At 43.9% G+C, this 16,816-nt stretch overlaps 1 protein-coding gene across 1 annotated transcript; it reads left to right on the top strand.

Annotated features, from left to right (window-relative positions):
• Positions 1-74: 74 nt before the first annotated feature.
• LOC116976773 lies at positions 75-15,363 on the top strand. Its single transcript, XM_033026672.1, has 7 exons — positions 75-95; positions 2,936-3,060; positions 6,075-6,231; positions 7,448-7,495; positions 8,436-8,535; positions 11,534-11,608; positions 13,707-15,363. The coding sequence occupies exons 2-7, from the start codon at positions 2,967-2,969 to the stop codon at positions 13,845-13,847; spliced, it is 615 nt and encodes a 204-aa protein (XP_032882563.1). The 5' UTR covers positions 75-95; positions 2,936-2,966; the 3' UTR covers positions 13,848-15,363.
• The last annotated feature ends 1,453 nt before the right edge of the window (positions 15,364-16,816 follow it).

Below are 16,816 nucleotides of genomic sequence, written 5' to 3'. Positions count from 1 at the left end.
ATAATTAAAAGTTGTGACAATTTCTTCTCCCCCCCCCTTCCCTTCCCCTCCCCCTCCGCCCTCCATAATTAAAAGGGGAAAGTATCTCGGATCGGGTAAGGATTTTTGAAGGAGGATTCATTACAGAGCTCTAAGGGGAAGTGAGGTGGCGGCGAGGGCGGGTCTGTGCTTGAATCGTGAGGCGGCAATTTCCAGCAAAGATCCGATAGCGGAGCTCCTCTAGTATCTTTGGTTTCCAGAGGGGTATTGAAGGCAAGTAGTGGTGGTCTGGAGATCTGTTTGCGGGGAAGGTGGTGGTGCAGGGGCAGCTGGAGAGCTGTTTGCGGGGAAGGTGGTGGCGACAGCGGGGTTTTAAGGGGCTGCTCCTCAAGGAGGGTCGTTAACATGGGTGGAAGGTTTGGTCCCTGGTGTTGGCCGCACGGCTCCTGGTAGGGGCGTTAATGGGCTTGTGGATAAGAAGTCAAGTAGGTTTGCCAGCTAAGCTGTCTGCTTTACCCCGAAAGGTGACATATTCTTGTTATAAAACTGCGTTCTCCAAAATTCAGAATATTTATTCATATTTTTGCAAAGATAATGATTTCCAGAGTACTTTTGAAAGGGCACAAGGAAGTGTTTTCAACGGGTGTAACGTTTGTATTTTTGATAGAGTTATCATCTTTCCAATATTCGACTAAACCGTTGAGAAAATGTCGGGATCCGTAGATCTAAATTGAGATGGCACAGAAGGTGTGCTTAATTCAGCGTGAAAGAGAAAATTAGTGCACCTCTGTTTTAATTCAATTTATATTTATGTCTGCACTCCTGTCTTTCCTCTTCCTTCTGTATGTCGTTGTGTAGTAGAGACACAAGACTGACAATGCTGGAATATGGAGCAACAAACAGTATGTTGGAGGAGGTCTTCTTCATAGTCTGAAGAAGGGTTTCGGCCCGAAACGTTGCCTATTTCCTTCGCTCCATAGATGCTGCTGCACCCGCTGAGTTTCTCCAGCATGTTTGTGTACCTTCGATTTTCCAGCATCTGCAGTTCCTTCTTGAACAGTATGTTGGAGGAACTCTGTATCTGTGATTGGGAAAGGAATCGTTGACATTTTGAGTCAAACCTGAATCAGAATTTCGAACTGTAATGTTGACAATTTTTTCTGCTTTCGCTATTGCTCGACTGGTTGAGTTCCTCCAGCAAACTATTGGTGTTGTATAGCATTGTCGATGTGGGATGTTTATAAATACAGTAAACCCTTGTTTTAACGCACCCTTTTATAATGGATTTTGGTTATAGCAGACGGACCTGCTGACGCCAACCTGAATCACACCGCCTTTCCAGCTTTTGCAATGCCAACCCCTGGCTAGCAAGGTGCACCAGCGAGCCCATCTGCAACGACCGCACGGTCCATTTGAGGCAGCGGCTGTTGTGGCCCACATTGGAGCCCCTGGGGACATCACTTTCTGTAGGCCGCTGCCATTGACACGATGTGTTCGGTCACTGGGGTTCCCTCCCCTCTCACCAACTGCTGCTCCTTTCTGTTGGCCATTGCTTTGTCCTTTCAGGCTCTCCTCTTCTCCCTCTCGCCCCCCCCCCATCTCAACCAAAGATCCGCTATAGGATCTTTGATCTCAACTGCTAACTCCTCCTTTTCCCATCGTTTTGTTCACTCTGCCTCCTCCTCCTCTCCCCCCATCCTTCTCCCGTTCCTCTGTACACTCGACCTCCACCGCCGCTTCATCCTCTTCCTCCCCTGGAGTCACCCACCTACTCCACCTTGGAAGCAGGGAGCGGACAAAGTGGCAACCGACTGGGAGAAGCAGCAGCTGGTGAGAAGAGAGGGAGCCCCATTGTGACCATACTGAACTGAACTTTATTTATAGAGCACTTTAAAAACAACCACTGTTGCAACAAAGTGCTGTACATGACTAATCATAAACATAAAACAAAACAATAAAAACATTAAAAGACTGGGAAAACAATAGAAACACTAAAACAGGAGCAAGGTCTCATGCAGGGTCGAAAGCCAAGGAATAGAAAAGGGTTTTAAGACTAGTTTTGAAGGACAGCTGCCTCAACCTGATCGTGCAGCATCTGATGAAGAAGGGCTCACTGGTGCAGTCCAGCAGCTCCGACGCCTAGTTTTAAGGTGAAACAGTACAAAGTGCAGGGGTAACTCAGCAGACTGAATCCACCTGAAGAAGGCTCCAAAGTCACCTATCCATGTTCTCCAGCGATGTTGTCTCACCTGCTGAGTTCCTCCAGCACTTTGTGTCTGTTTGTGTAATAACTGCAGTATCAACTTCATCTGCAGTTCTTTGTTTCAACTACATACAATGATAATGGTTATAGTGGATAATTGGCAATATTGGACCCACCCCCACAGTTCATTATAAGGAGGATTTACTGTACATAAATGTGTCACTTGCAAGAGATGTTATGATTTCATTGTGATATTTCAAACAGAAAATGGTGGAAACTCAGTAGGTTAGGAAACATTTGTAGAAAGACAACAAAGTACATTTTGCAGGTCAAAGATCCTCTGCCAGAATGGGACTGGTGAAGGGACTTTGACCTACAAAGTTAATTGTTTGCCTTTCTTTCGATGCTGCTCAACCTGCTGAGTGTTTTTGGTATTTTCTGTTTTTACTTCAGACCTGCAGTTTCTCAATTTGAATTTATGATAGCAAAGTTTAAGGAGCATTTAGACAAGCATTTCAAAAGGCAGGGAATGGAGAGACACAGCCACATGCTGGCAGATGTGCAATTCAAAATGGTGTCATGGTTGGCACGGGCGAGGTGGCCAAAGGGGTTGTTCCTGTGCTGAAGTGTTCCATGTATTTAATATAATTCATTGTAAAATAAGCATATTATTAGTTTGCAATATAATGTTTTTTTAAGCTCCCAGTGTCAACTAGGCGTTACTAAAGACGAGTAATACGCCTGATTTTGCAGGCAAATTCACAGCAGTCTAACTGTTGGAAAAATGAAGAGATCTAAATTACCTGTTTACCGGACAAGAAACACACATGCTGCCATCGCTCCATCAGAGGTTTCATCTGCCAATGGGCTGAAAACAGGTAAACTGATTGCAAGTGCAGAATTCATAATATAAATGGCAAATATAACATGGTTTGTTGCATCAATGCACTTTTTGATATGTAAAGTCCAGTTCCATCCAGGAATCGGTTAACTTCAATCCTTTCTGTCTCAAGGAATTCCTCTCATCTGTGGCACTTCTATTTCAATGATACTTTATTGTCACGTACATATATACAGTGAAATGCTTTGTTTTGCATACAACCCAGTAAAATCATACAGCAGACCTCACCGAAGCAGTACACATGTTTTGCCACATTTGTGGCACCAACAAAGTTCACCGAGTATCATTACACTGCATTTTGTAAACAACACTTAAAAAAGTGTTCTGAAGTACATATTATTGCATCACTATATATGGTGTCTTGCATTTATATGGTTTCTTCAAATTAGAAGCATAATTACAGAAGGTATGACTCAAAAACAACAGTCGCAGTGATTTTGCTAAGGAGCTAACTGTGGCTGAAAGCTTGATTAGGTGATGTCTCAGCTGCAGTCATTTAGACAGGGAATTCCAAATGCTAGACCAAGATGTCATAGCAGGTTTGATAGTAAGACAGATGACCTACAGAAAAATTTGAACACAGCGTCAGGGAATCAGGAATCTATAACAATTTTGGGGTATGCTTGCTTCCTACAAGTAGAAGTGGTAACTATAGGCAGGTGCATGGTCGAGGCTATACTTGTCTTTCCATTGGATATGTGGAACAGTTCTTGTTTTAAACCTCCGGTACTACTCTTTCTCTGTTAGATTGACACTTGCATTAGTGCTGCTATCTGCACCCATGCGAAATATTGATTTTTATCACCTTTGCCACCATGCTTTCAAATTCATTTCGGCCATTTTTTGCACATCTCTCCCTTTTCTGGATCTCTCTCTGCATCTCGGAAGACAAAAATGCTGGAGAAACTCAGCGGGTGAGGCAGCTGGGGTGGGGTGTAAACTACCCAAGCATACCGCTGGGGTGTAAACTACCCAAGCAAAATATGAGGTGCTGCTCCTCCAATTTACGGTGGACCTCACTCTGGCCATGGAGGAGGCCCAGGACAGAAAGGTTGGATTCGGAATGGGAGGGGGTGTTGAAATGCTGAGCCACCGGGAGATAAGTTTGTTTATTGCGAACCGAGCAGAGGTGTTGGGCGAAGCGATCGCCAAGTCTACGCTTGGTCTCACCGATGTAGAGCAGCTGACACAGCGGATGCAATAGATGAGGTTGGAGGAGGTGCAGGTGAACCTCTGCCGCACCTGGAAAGACTGCTTAGGTCCTTAGTTGGAGTCAAGGGGGGAGGTAAAGCTACTAGTGTAGCATTTCCTGCAGTTGCAAGGGAAAGTACCAGGAGAGGGGGTGGGAAGCGAACTGACCAGGGAGTTACGGAGGGAGCAGTCTCTGCGGCAAGCCGAAAGGGGATGGGAAGATGTGGTCAGTGGTGGGATCCCATTGGAGGTGGTGAGAGCCTCATCTATAGTAGAAGAGGGGAACCCCCATTCCCTAAAGAATGAGGACATCACCGATGCCCTCGTTTGGAACACCTCATCCTGGGTGCGGATGCGGCGTAGTGGGAGGAATTGGGAGTAGGGGATGGAGTCCTTACAGGAAGCAGGGTGGGAAGAAGTGTAGTCCAGATAGCCATGGGAGTCAATGGGTTTATAGTAGATGTCGGTCAGTAGTCTGTCACCTGTGATGGCGATAGTGAGGTCCAGAAACGGTAGGTAGGTGTCGGAAATGGCACAGGTGTATTTGTGTGTCGCATGGGAGTTAGTGGTGAAATGCACTCCAGCATTTTTGTCCACCTTCGCTTTTCCAGAATCTGCAGTTCCTTCTTAAACACTGATATTTATTGTACATCCATTGACTCCTTCATCTACCTAGACAATGCTATTTCTGCCCTATCTGCAATTGCCAATTTATTTTCTGTCTCCTCTTCTGATCCATCCCTGGTTCTTCAATTTTTGCCTCCCTCACCCCCGTGGTTCTGTCCATCTCCTGCCCACACATATCTATCACTGGTTCCCCTCACCCTTCAAATTCTATCTGCCCTTCATCTCTCCCCAAATAGTTTCCCAAATTCCTGACATCACCCTCCAGCAGCTATCACCTCTTTCACCCTCTTGTGCCTCTGCCTTGTTCCATCTGCCCTTTTGTTTTTCACATCTCCTTCCATCCATCATTGACCAGTGTAAAACTCCCAACTCCACTTGTCCCCTGGCTGTCTCTGTTTGCCTCCATCTCACCTCTCTTCAGTCCACCAATCATGTGCTGGCCTCTCCTTTTTCTACTGGCTATCTTCACTCTGTCCTAATGCAGATCATTAACCAAAAATGAAAACAATTCCTTCCCTCCCATTCTCCCAGTTGCTGCCCAAATCCTCTAACGTTTCATTTTTCTGATCCAGTGACCACTGAAGCTTATCCTCTTATCTGAGGGGTATGCATTTAGATAGACGGGGCTGATTCGAGATAGACAACATGATTTTGTATTTGAGAGATGGTATCTTACAAACCTTTTTTTTTTTTGGTGTGAAAAATTAACCAAAAGCATTGATGAGGCAAAGCCATAGATGTTGTCTACCTGGACTTAGCAAGGCATTTGACAACGTTCCGCAAGATAGGCGGCTCTGGAAAACTAGATCGCATGGGATCCAGAGAGTCAACCGACTGGATAGAGAATTCACTTTGTGGAAGGAAGCCGAGGGTGAATGTGGCAGGTTGTGTATCAGACTAGAAATCGGTGGCAAGTGGTGGTGTGCCTCGGGGATCAGTGCGGGGCCCATTGCTGTTTGTGGTTGTTTCCGTGCTGCACGACACTGACGTGGAGGGGAGGGGGGGTGAGGTGGAGATGGATGACATGTGGAGTAGGTGAGAACGTGGCTTTAATGTGATTTGGGTACAGTTTGTGTATTGGACAACATTTTAATTTGTTTTGTCAGGGTGTACTGGATAGTTTGTATATATATTAATAATAACATAATTCGCCTTGCCTTATCTCTATCCTAGAAAGTGATCATTTACAGCCTTCAGCAAAACGCTTCCATGTGATTCCAAGTGAATCGAAGAAAGATTTACCTCGAAGATTCAACTTTTCACGTAAAACCTCAAGTGCAATCACTTTCGAGGCAACGTCTAAACAGCAGAATGTGGCATTAAATAAAAGGTAAGGATTACCCTGTCATTTGAGTCAGCAATGAGAATTGCAAGTCTGAATACACTATCCATCCAAGTAAGGCACTTTCAACTATAGATGTTTTTAAAGGCACTGTCCAAAGTCAACTTGCTATTAGCTAATTATGTCCAGAAAGGAAAAATCTGAAGAATATTGGGTGAAACAATTCTACTAAGATATAGCTTTGGGGCAAAGTGGATGGATGCTTGCTATAATTTTTATATGGACGTGAATTTATATAAATCCCATATTGCCTTTTCACATTGGCTATACTGCTTAATACAGTATAATTATGGTTTCATCAAGTTGTGATCACTTGAAGGACATCAAAATGTTGTGTCATTTTTGAACTTGAGATTGAAATAAATCATACTCTTCGTGCAATGAGTAATTAGTTGGAGTAAATGGTACTTTTCATTTGGCATTTCGATAGAGAGAACTGCTTATCCCTGACTCTTGTGCACTGTGACGTAGGTCTAGGGTTAAGGCTAGAGGTAAGCTGCAAGCTCCTCTCAACCTGCAGCTTTATGCCAGCGAAGGTCTATGTAGCAGAAAACATCACTGCATTAAAATAAAAGGCACAAAATGTTGGATGGTCAGTGACACAGCAGGTCAGGCAACATCACTGGCATAACATAGGTAGCGTTTCAGGTTGTGATCCTTCAAACTGATTGGGATGGGGGGGGGGGAAGGAACGTTTGAAGTAAGGAGAGACAGGACTAAGCCTGGCAAGTAACAGGTGGATGCAGATAGGGGGATTTTTGGTAGGCAGATGGTTGGGCAAAGGCCACAGAGGAAAAGACAGAATGAGTGAAGCAGAAGGATTAATTAATTCCTAATTTGTGAGTTAACTAGCTGAAAAGAGTCACAAATTATGATGCTAGAGGAAGGAATGTAGGTGGAAATAGAAGGGGTGGAGAAAAAGAGGTGTGAGTCTAGATGGGACAGGGGAGGGGAGGGGGAGAAAGGCAAAGAATGGAGGAAGAAGGAGGTAGGGGTGTTGGTAGTTACTAAAATTGGAGAATTCAATGTTGGACCTTGGGATCTGCTACCTGAGGTCTGATTGTGCTTGCTGAACAATCCATCTTGTGAAAGTCATTGCAGCCAACTAAGCTCAGTTGGACGTGCAGGAACGCAAAAATAAATCACATTGGTGATGTGAGCTGTGTAGGTTTCGTTAAGTGCCTGTCTTTGTGTTTTTTTAAAGAAAGAAAATTCCCCCGTCATCAAGGATGACTCGTGCTGACATGAAGAAGTGAGTTTTTGACTGGATTACTTTGAACAGTATGCTCCATTTGCTGGATTTTACCGTGGTATATATGTAAAAGCTATAGAATTGGCGGGTTTAGTTTTGTATGTATGACTTTTTGGAGGTGCTTTTTGGTCTGGGAATTTCCTGGGTCCCCAACTGGATTAGAAATAAAATCAAATCCCTTTATTCCAACTTTTTTTCTATCGCTCATGGAATTTTCTTCCCTCAGATGGGTACAATTACAATTTAAAAGGTATTTGGGCAGGTACATGGATAGAAATGGATTAAAGATTATTATTGTTGCCACATGTATTGATGGGACTAGTTCAGATAGACATTGTGTTCGTGTTGCCTTAAAGGGCTGGTTTCAGTACTGTATCACTAACTCAATTAACTAGGCACATAGATACATAGATACATAGAAGATAGGTGCAGGAGTAGGCCATTCGGCCCTTGGAGCCTGCACCGCCATTCAATATGATCATGGCTGATCATCCAACTCAGTATCCCGTACCTGCCTTCTCTCCATACCCCCTGATCCCTTTAGCCACAAGGGCCACATCTAACTCCCTCTTAAATATAGCCAATGAACTGGCCTCAACTACCCTCTGTGGCAGAGAGTTCCAGAGATTCACCACTCTCTATGTGAAAAATATTTTTCTCACTGTGTTCAAACTGCAGATATACATCACTTTTTCTATTACTGTCTCAGATTTTGTTTTGCACAAATGGCTTGGACCTTCAAGTATGATTTCTTAATTGTTTAATAAAGTAGCTGAAAGAGGAAGATAAGGAAATGGGCATTATTAAACAAATTAATTTGTTTACAACTGTCAACATGATGAATCATGATCGTTGCAAGATGAACATAAATCTTTGGTCTTACTTCCTCATTAAACTCCTCGCGAAAAAAACGCTGTGTTGCTCATACGATTTTCTTCAGGAATGTGGCCCCGAAAGTGGTCGAAGCAGAATTAAGGGACCAAAACCAGTTATTGGAAGTTGCCCAGCAGCAACTAAAGCAGGAACTGAAGGTATCCAAGGTGAGATTTCCTGCCAGTTTGAAATGTTTACTCCTGCTTCAATCTTGTATTCTGTGTACCGTACATCCGATTTCAATTTGCACACTCTCACAGTTTCAGCTGATAAAATGATTGAAGACCAAGAGCAAACGAGTGCAAGTCGAAGGGACACGATGGTAAGAGACATTTTGTGTTTAGTTGAAGGTAGACAAAAATGCTGGAGAACCTCAGCGGGTGAGGCAGCATCTATGGAGCAAAGGAATAGGCGACGTTTCAGGTCGAGACCCTTCTTGTGTGCAGCGAAAAAATAAAAATTATTCTCGGCATGAGGTTGCATAGTTGGATCTTTTTTTTAGTGATCAGCAGAGTAGAAGAATTAATTTAGATTAATTTACAAGGTGTGTGTCTGAATTTTTCACTCATCCATAATTGTCATTGATATCATTGTGATGTTGGTCCATCATTGGAAGCCGCACATGTGCTGTCCCTGAACCATCTGTTAGGTAGTTCAAGATTTGGACTAAATGGAAGTGAGGGAACAGCAATTATATTTCCAAATCAAAATAGTGAGGAATTAGAAAGCAACATCTGGGAAGGGGTTTCCATCCGCTGAAGTGATAGAAGTCGCAGGTTTGAGACGTGCTGTTGGCAAAGCCTGGGCCATTTGTAGTTGGAGCACACTGCAGCCATGTTGTGCTGTGATAGGAGGGTTGTCAAATACTTTGAATGTTTGAGATGGCAGTAAATTTAAGACTTGTGGATGTTGTGGTTTAAACGGTTTGGGTCAGAACAAAATACATGAATGTTTTTATCAATATTAATGGGTCATATTCAAGTATGGCGTGCAGCTCTTGGTTAGATTCTATTTGTCACCTGTCCCACGGGTCAGTTCACTGATAAGATGTGTCCCTAATCAGGGTTAAATCTGGTATAGAGACTAGGGGATGTTTTAACGTGCCTGAGATTTTTAATCAATAAACCAATGACTCGTCAATAAGAGAGGCCTATTTGTATCTACAACAAAAAAGAACATGTTGGAAGTACTCTAAAGAACCAGTAAGGGGGGAGATTCAGTCAAAGGATAAAGACCTATATCTCCACCTAAAACATTATTAGTCTGATCACCGTTCACAAACGGGAGGTATGTCTGATTCTCCATGGAATCCCTCTTTTCAATGATTTTAGGATGGAGCGATGCTCATCTGAGTCGATATCCAGTGCGCATATTTTTTAGAATTGTGCAGAAATTATTGGGCAATTCATTGGATCTGAGGATGAATTGCTCACATCCTGCTTGAGGTGATCAGGAGCAGTATGTGAATTACAGACACCCCTTAAAGATGGGGCAGGTGATGCCTGGGGGGGGGGGGGGGGGGGGTGGATGGGTTTTGTGTGAGGTGATGCTATCTTTCTGTCATTTATGAAGGGCTTCTGTGTGCTCTGGATCCCTTGACTTGGTTCTCAATCCCATCATTTGAGTTCTCATGGGCTAGGAACTGCCAACTGGTACAGATGTTTGGTAGAAACATCTTTTTACAAAGGAAAGATCATCTTGTTACAGACGAAAAAAACACAAAATGCTGGAATAACTGGCATTATCCCCGGAGAACACGAGTAGGTGACATTCCGGGCTGAATGGGGGGGGGGGGGGGGGGGGGAAGAAAGCTAGAAGAGTGGGGGGGGGGGGGGAACAGGGGACAGAAAGCTAGAAGAGTGGGGGGGGGGGGGGGGACAGAAAGCTAGAAGAGTGGCGGGGCATGACAAATCACAGGTGAGCACGTGCGTGCTGGGTTGGGGAATGTGGGGTATGGGGTGGTATTTGATCGGCAGATAGTTGGTCAAAGGCCAGAGAGAAATACACAAGTGTGTGACAAAGGGATTAGAAGGTTGGGGCGCCACAGTAGAGCAGCGATAGAGTTGCTGCCTTACAGCGCAAGAGACCGGGGTTAAATCCTGACTATGGGTGCTGTCTGTCTGCAGTTTGTACGTTGTCTCCACACCCACTTTGGTTTTCCCCAGGTGCTTCAGTTTCCTTTCACATTCCAAAAACGTAGAGGTTTGTAGGTTAATTGGCCCCAGTAAAATTACAAAATTGTCCCTAGTGTATAGGACATTGCTAGTATACAGGGAGCACTGGTTGGTGCAGACTCCGTGCCTGTTTCTGAGCTGTATCTCTAAACTAAACTAAAGTTGCGAATCGTGAAGCTAGAGGATTGATAAGATACGAATTGTACAGCTAGTGTTGCAAGGAAAAGTACCCGGAGAGGGAGTGGTTTGGGTGGGAGTGGCAGAGGGAGTGGGCTTTGCAGAAGGTGGAAATGGGTGGAGATGGGAAGATGTGAATAGTGGTGGGATCACGTTCGAAGTGCTAGAAATATCGGAGGATGATGTGGAGAGTGATGACATGAATGGCAAAGACCAGGGGAACTCCATCTGTCTTGTGTTGGGCGGGTAGCAAGAGCAGAGGTATGGGACGGAGGAGATCCATCTATGACAGGAGGGGGAAAAGCATGTTTACTAAAGAGGGCATCATGGTTGTCCTTGAATGGAAGGATACATTTATACAAGCCATGTATAGATATCATTTTTTTCAAGAGGTTTATGTACAATGTAAAAGCAGCACTTTTAAAATGTCATCATCATCATTGAAAACATCAACTGGCAAGGTACCTTACAGTGATCGCAACTTCTACAGAAGTGTGGATGGCCGTTGGCTCGCTCGGAGCTCATCCGCCCTTTGACGTCTTCTTTTTGGTCCTGCTGGGGGATCACAGCCCCCTCCTTACCTGGCAAACCAGTTGGGGGAGACGGTTTAGTCGCCGACTATCCGACCATGGAACAGGTAGCACGGGATTACATGGTACCCGTGGCGGGGGGGAACTCCCCCCGACCTGACAGGAAATGTGCAGCTCTCTATTAAGCATGTTGAAATAGCAAACTGCAACTAAACACCAATATTCGAAGAGGTGAACTGCTTGTGCTGTTTGATCTTAAAAACTCTGTAATTTGTTGGATTCAGGCACATGTGGAGAATCTCCAAAGAGAATTAGAAACATGGAGAAGTAACACAATGGAGACGCGGGAAATGTTCCAGGTAAGAATTCTATGACATCTCGACAGTTAACTTAAATGTTATCCTTTATATTACTTCTCAAAGTTTATCCATGCTGAAAATCTGATGTATCTTACACAAAAATCCAGAGACATCAGCATTTTGTGAATTGTGGGGAATGTGTACTGGCTAATCAGTTCATGGAGGCATAAGCAGAGAAACGGGCCCTTCGGTCCAACTTGTCAATGCTGTCACAGACACCCCATCTATGCTTGTCCTACCTGCCCACGTTTGTCACAAACCCATCTAACCCTTTGTCGTTTAAATGTTACAGTACTTGCCTCAACTAGCTCCTCTGATAGTTTGTTCTATACCCACCTGTGTGAATTCGAAGGTTTTACCAAGTCTGAGAGATTCAGAGATTTATAGGCTACAATAAAGTGTATATCTGGTAAAACACTGAAAGTCTACTACAGGTGCACAACCTTTTATCCGAAAGCCTTGGGACCAGACACTTCTCGGATTTCGGATTTTTTCGGGTTTCCGTATGGAAGATTTTTAGCGTAGATTAGGTAGGTAGCGCGGGCGGCTTGAAAAGTCTGGAGCGGCTGCCTCCACCCCGGAGACCGGGGAATCATTGTAAATCATTGCTTAAATGTTAGTCAGTTAGTTTGGAGGGATTTTATGTGGTGGCGGGGGGCCGTCCAGCGCCGTCCGCGGCCGGACGCCCGCAGCCCCATGTTGGGAGTCGGCGGCGTCGCAGCGCTGGGATACCAGCGGGGAGCGGGCAATGTCTTACTGGGTCGCCGTGCGGTAAGCTCCGGAGCGCTGTGGCCGCTGACACACAACATCGCGGAGCTGGGGCTGCGGGCGTCCGGCCGCGGGCCGCGCTGGATTTGGAGCGCCGCGCAGCTAGGGGTAGAGTTGCCGGGGTCGAAGCTACAACCGGCGCCGCCCGCGGCCGGACGCCCACAGCCCCAGCTCCGCGATGTTGGGAGTCGGCGGCCACAGCGCTCCGGAGCTTACTGCACGGCGACCCGGTAAGGCATTGCCCGCTCCCCGCCTCTCCGACCAGGTAGGGGACTAAGAATTAAAGTTTCCCTCTTCACCCCCCCCCCCCCTTCACATAAAAGCCCTCCAAACTAACTGACTAACATTTAAGCAATGATTTACAGATGTTTAAGTGTCTCCCCGGTCTCCGGGGAGGAGGCAGCCGCTACAGTAGTACAGACCTGGGTTGACCGTGGGTCGTTTCGGGTCAAGTTTGGCGCCAAACGCAAGCTTTGGTGTGCAGACGACATCCTGGAAAAAATGTCCTGTTTTCGGAGCTTTTCGGTTTCCGGAACTCCGGATAAAAGGTTGTGCACCTGTATTCTGCAATCCCAATAATTTGGCTTCTTGCTTTCCTGGTAATATTTGTTGCACTCCTCTTATAATCGCCATGGCTGCAATCTGTCAAAGTCCCGAAAACACCAAAATGAAAATGTCAGCCCACTATTACACAACCACTGTATATTAATCATTGGTTAATTAGACCACATCCCTCCAAAGTCCCAAAATGTGCTGCAATCTGTCGAAGTCCCGAAAATACCAGATCACGTGAGTTTTATTCTCGTTACTCGCAAAGTTGTTTGAAGAGTGAATTCGTGTACCGAAATTGTTTTAACAAGATTAGCTTTTAAAGCTATGGTACAGAGCATTGACCTGAACTTTCACTTAACAGAGAACTTAATTTAATCTCAGCGCTTTAGGGACAGTTACTTTGTTCATTGCGCCATCATGTAATAGTGACAGGGAATCGTCATAATTTTAACAATACGAGTATTCTTTGACATCCTGTGTTTTTATTCCAGCTGAGCCATCGTTTTCTGATGTTGACAATCATCAGGGCTCACTGGAGAATTATAATGGAAGCTAAGTTTGCCTATTGTCAATATTGTTCAACGCACTGTGGTACTGCTGAGATTTTGAGAGTTCTCTGCTGTTCATTTGGGAAACTGAAGAAACAACAACTAAATCATTTTTAGCAATCAGCTGTAATTCAAAAACGTTCACAGCTGTGCATAATGTATATTGACTTTATTTTGAAATGGATTCTGAATTAGAAATGTTTACTTTATTCTATTTTTCTTGTCAATAGGATTTGAGGCTGAAGTTGCAGAATGCCAAGGAAGAGAGTAATAAAATTGTAGGAGAAATGGACTTGTTCGACCAAGAGATGGAGGAGTGGAGATCCACTTTAAGTCAATTTAACCATCTTTTAGATCAGGATGTTGAATGACCTGACCATCAGGATTACAATGAGCAATTTTAAATGTGAATAGAAAGCGTATATGCTTTAAAGAACTGTACAAAAAATATTAATAAAGTTTATGTACTGTGGATTGCTTACAGGAGAATTTGGAGTTTTACATCCACAAAGCATCCTTTGCTTCAATTAGTCATATTAAGTTAGATAAACCAATTTCCATCACCTACCTGATTGAAAGTCCTTTTCCTTCATGAGTTTGCCCTCTTTTTAATGTGAGGTGCAGATGTGAGTCTTATCCCATGGGTTTTTAAGCTTAACTTCCTTTATTTTATTATACAAATACTTGTATTCAGAAAACAAAAACAAACATACTAAAGGGTAACACGATCAAACCTGCCTTTGTGCCAGTTTACAAACCAACAGTCATCAATTTCAACATAACGTCATCCTCAGCAGTAATACACTCGGCCTCCCATGGCGACCAGCGTTCACCGACGGCCTCAAGTCCCCATGGATACGCGGGCTCGGACGTAGGCCCGGAAAAGAGGCAGGCAGCTGACCCTAGTGTGGCCATCGACTACCCGCTACTTGGACCCGCGAATGGCCATCTTGGCCAGGAGCAGACCGACAGGGAGACTCCCTCCCTCCCGACCCTTCCCCCTCTACTGTGGTGCCCAAATATCAGGAGCTTGGGGCTAAAATGTAGCCAAAACTTGAGGAGCAGCCCCTTCAGATAGTCGAACAGGGGCTGCAACCTCTCGTATTCCATGTAGATGTGGAACACGCACTCTTCCTCACCGCAGAGGTGACGGGTAGTTGGCGAGTCCGTGAACCGGCTCAAGTACCTGTTACAGGCCACAGCTTTGTGCAACACTTTCCACCTCGGGTCCCTGATGTAAAGGGGGACTCCCCCCTCATTGAGAGACCACCACTGGGGACCGCTTAGCTTATGTTTATTCACACAAGGTGTAGATGATTAACAAGCTCCAGGATCAAATTGGAAATTCACTGCAATGCCTTTGGCTTCAGTTGATTAAAGTCAGGAAGAACAAGTTCAATATATATTTGCAGCCATGGTTTAAAAGTGTTCTTTGCAGCTCAAATGCTGGTATCATTGCAGTGTGTATTCAAATTCTATGCCAGAGGCACAAGGCAAATATAATATCGGAAATCCTGTACTGCAAGCTTAAGCTGAATTATTTGTTTTCATTTGTCTTGATTGGTGTAAAAAAGTTTTTGGGAAAGCAGAAGATATTTTCCAATGACTTGGCCAATATTTGTAACTCCATGAACATAATCAAACAGATTGACTGGTTGTTGTTACATTGCTGTTTGCGTAAGCTTGATTGTGAAAATTGGGTTTGGTATCATAGTCAATAACATTTATACCTGTTTATTGTGTCAAAACAGTTAAATCTAATCTGATTCTGATGGCCATTTAATTACTGATTCCTACCCCAAAACATTTCCTAGTGTCAAAGTCAGCATGTAGTCAAATTTAAAGGTAACCGGTTATAGTTATCACATACTAAATGGCTACTACAAAGAGAGTCAAGAGTGTTTTATTGTCATGTGTCCCAGACAGAACAACAACATTCTTACTTGCTGCAGCACAATAGAATATGTAAACATAGTACACTGTAAACAATATGATAAACGAGAGAGAAAAAAAAGTTCAGTGTGTGTGTGTATATATACACATACTCACAAGTACTCTCTCCCTCTTGCAGACCCGTTGGGTCTGCTCCCCCAACGCACCCGTTCCCTACCCGTAGCCCCCATGGGAGGCGTGGTCCTCCAACTCAAGCCGTTCCCGAACGTAAGATTCCAGCACTCCCATTGCCTATTCTAATCTATTCCAACGTCCATCCCATCTCATGCACATATATGGCTTGGTATCATCACACTATTGGATCATGTATGGTTCTTGTAATAGAAACCTAACGACCATTTCATTGAAATGCAAAATTGAAAATATTTAAAATCTCATAAGCCTTTTCTATTGTAAGCATGTAGTGGTCCAAAAGGGGCACTTTTTTGTAAGAATCATTTACTCAGTAAAATTATTTTAAATGGTTTTAATATTAATATATTTTAATGGCATGGGCACTGTTATCAAGTCTGGAGAAGTATACTTCTGGATAGCACCTTCCTTAAATTAAATGAGAAAGAATGCTGATTTCATGCTGTTTCAACTTGTTCTAGTTGTGCACCACATCCTGATATGGTGTAAAAGTTTTTAAAAATGCTGAAAACACACAGCAGGTCAGGTGGCATCTGTTGACATTTCATCTCGATAACATTTGGCAACAACACTTTATAAAAGGTATTCTATTCGAATACTGGTTGTTTCTAATTTCACAGATGGTGCTTGACCAATCTAATGTATCAGTGCTAATTTTCCATTCATAAATTGACACGGTTTGCCTCCATCGTGTGGAAGATAGAGACGTTGTAAAGACCTTGTTCAATGTGCACGATGGTGTGCATTTTAGGGTGAGAATTCAAGCAAAGCAAAAGTCATAAAATACAAGGCAAATACACATGCCAGCCAGATGAGGGCATCATAATGAAGAGGACAAAATTGAGTCAATGTTATAGATTGATTATTTGTAGCAGAAACAACCAGTTCTGGTGCAGAGAAACCAAGTTAGCTGAGGTTGTGGAATTCTTTATTGAGTTCCAAAGGCTGCAACATGGCCAAAGAGAAGATGAATTGCTGTTCATAAACCTTTTGCTGGACTTTATTATAACTTTGCAGGAGGCCATAGATAGATAGGCCAGATTGGTAGCGCACTGGACAATTAAAGTGGAAGTAAACAGAAAATGTATGAGATACTCAGCAGGTCAGGCTGCATCATTGTTAATGATTTAGAACTGTACTTCACAGAGCAGGAGTCTAAACTTTACTTGTACATGTGGCCAGTTTACACATCCCAGGATTAATATGGTTGTATCAAATCCTGAATTGCAGTTGCAACAGATTTTCTCCTGCACCT

The sequence above is a fragment of the Amblyraja radiata genome, chromosome 9, assembly GCF_010909765.2.
Source record: "Amblyraja radiata isolate CabotCenter1 chromosome 9, sAmbRad1.1.pri, whole genome shotgun sequence".
In the NCBI taxonomy this organism is placed as follows: domain Eukaryota; kingdom Metazoa; phylum Chordata; class Chondrichthyes; order Rajiformes; family Rajidae; genus Amblyraja; species Amblyraja radiata.
This window is presented reverse-complemented; position numbering and strand designations above follow the sequence as displayed.

Bases quoted from the DNA above. Each gene is read 5' to 3' on its own strand.
- LOC116976773 (XM_033026672.1), top strand. From the start codon at position 2,967: ATGAAGAGATCTAAATTACCTGTTTACCGGACAAGAAACACACATGCT. The intron at 7,496-8,435 runs GTGAGTTTTTGA...GATTTTCTTCAG, and splicing joins ACTCGTGCTGACATGAAGAA to GAATGTGGCCCCGAAAGTGG. The intron at 8,536-11,533 runs GTGAGATTTCCT...TGTTGGATTCAG, and splicing joins AGGAACTGAAGGTATCCAAG to GCACATGTGGAGAATCTCCA.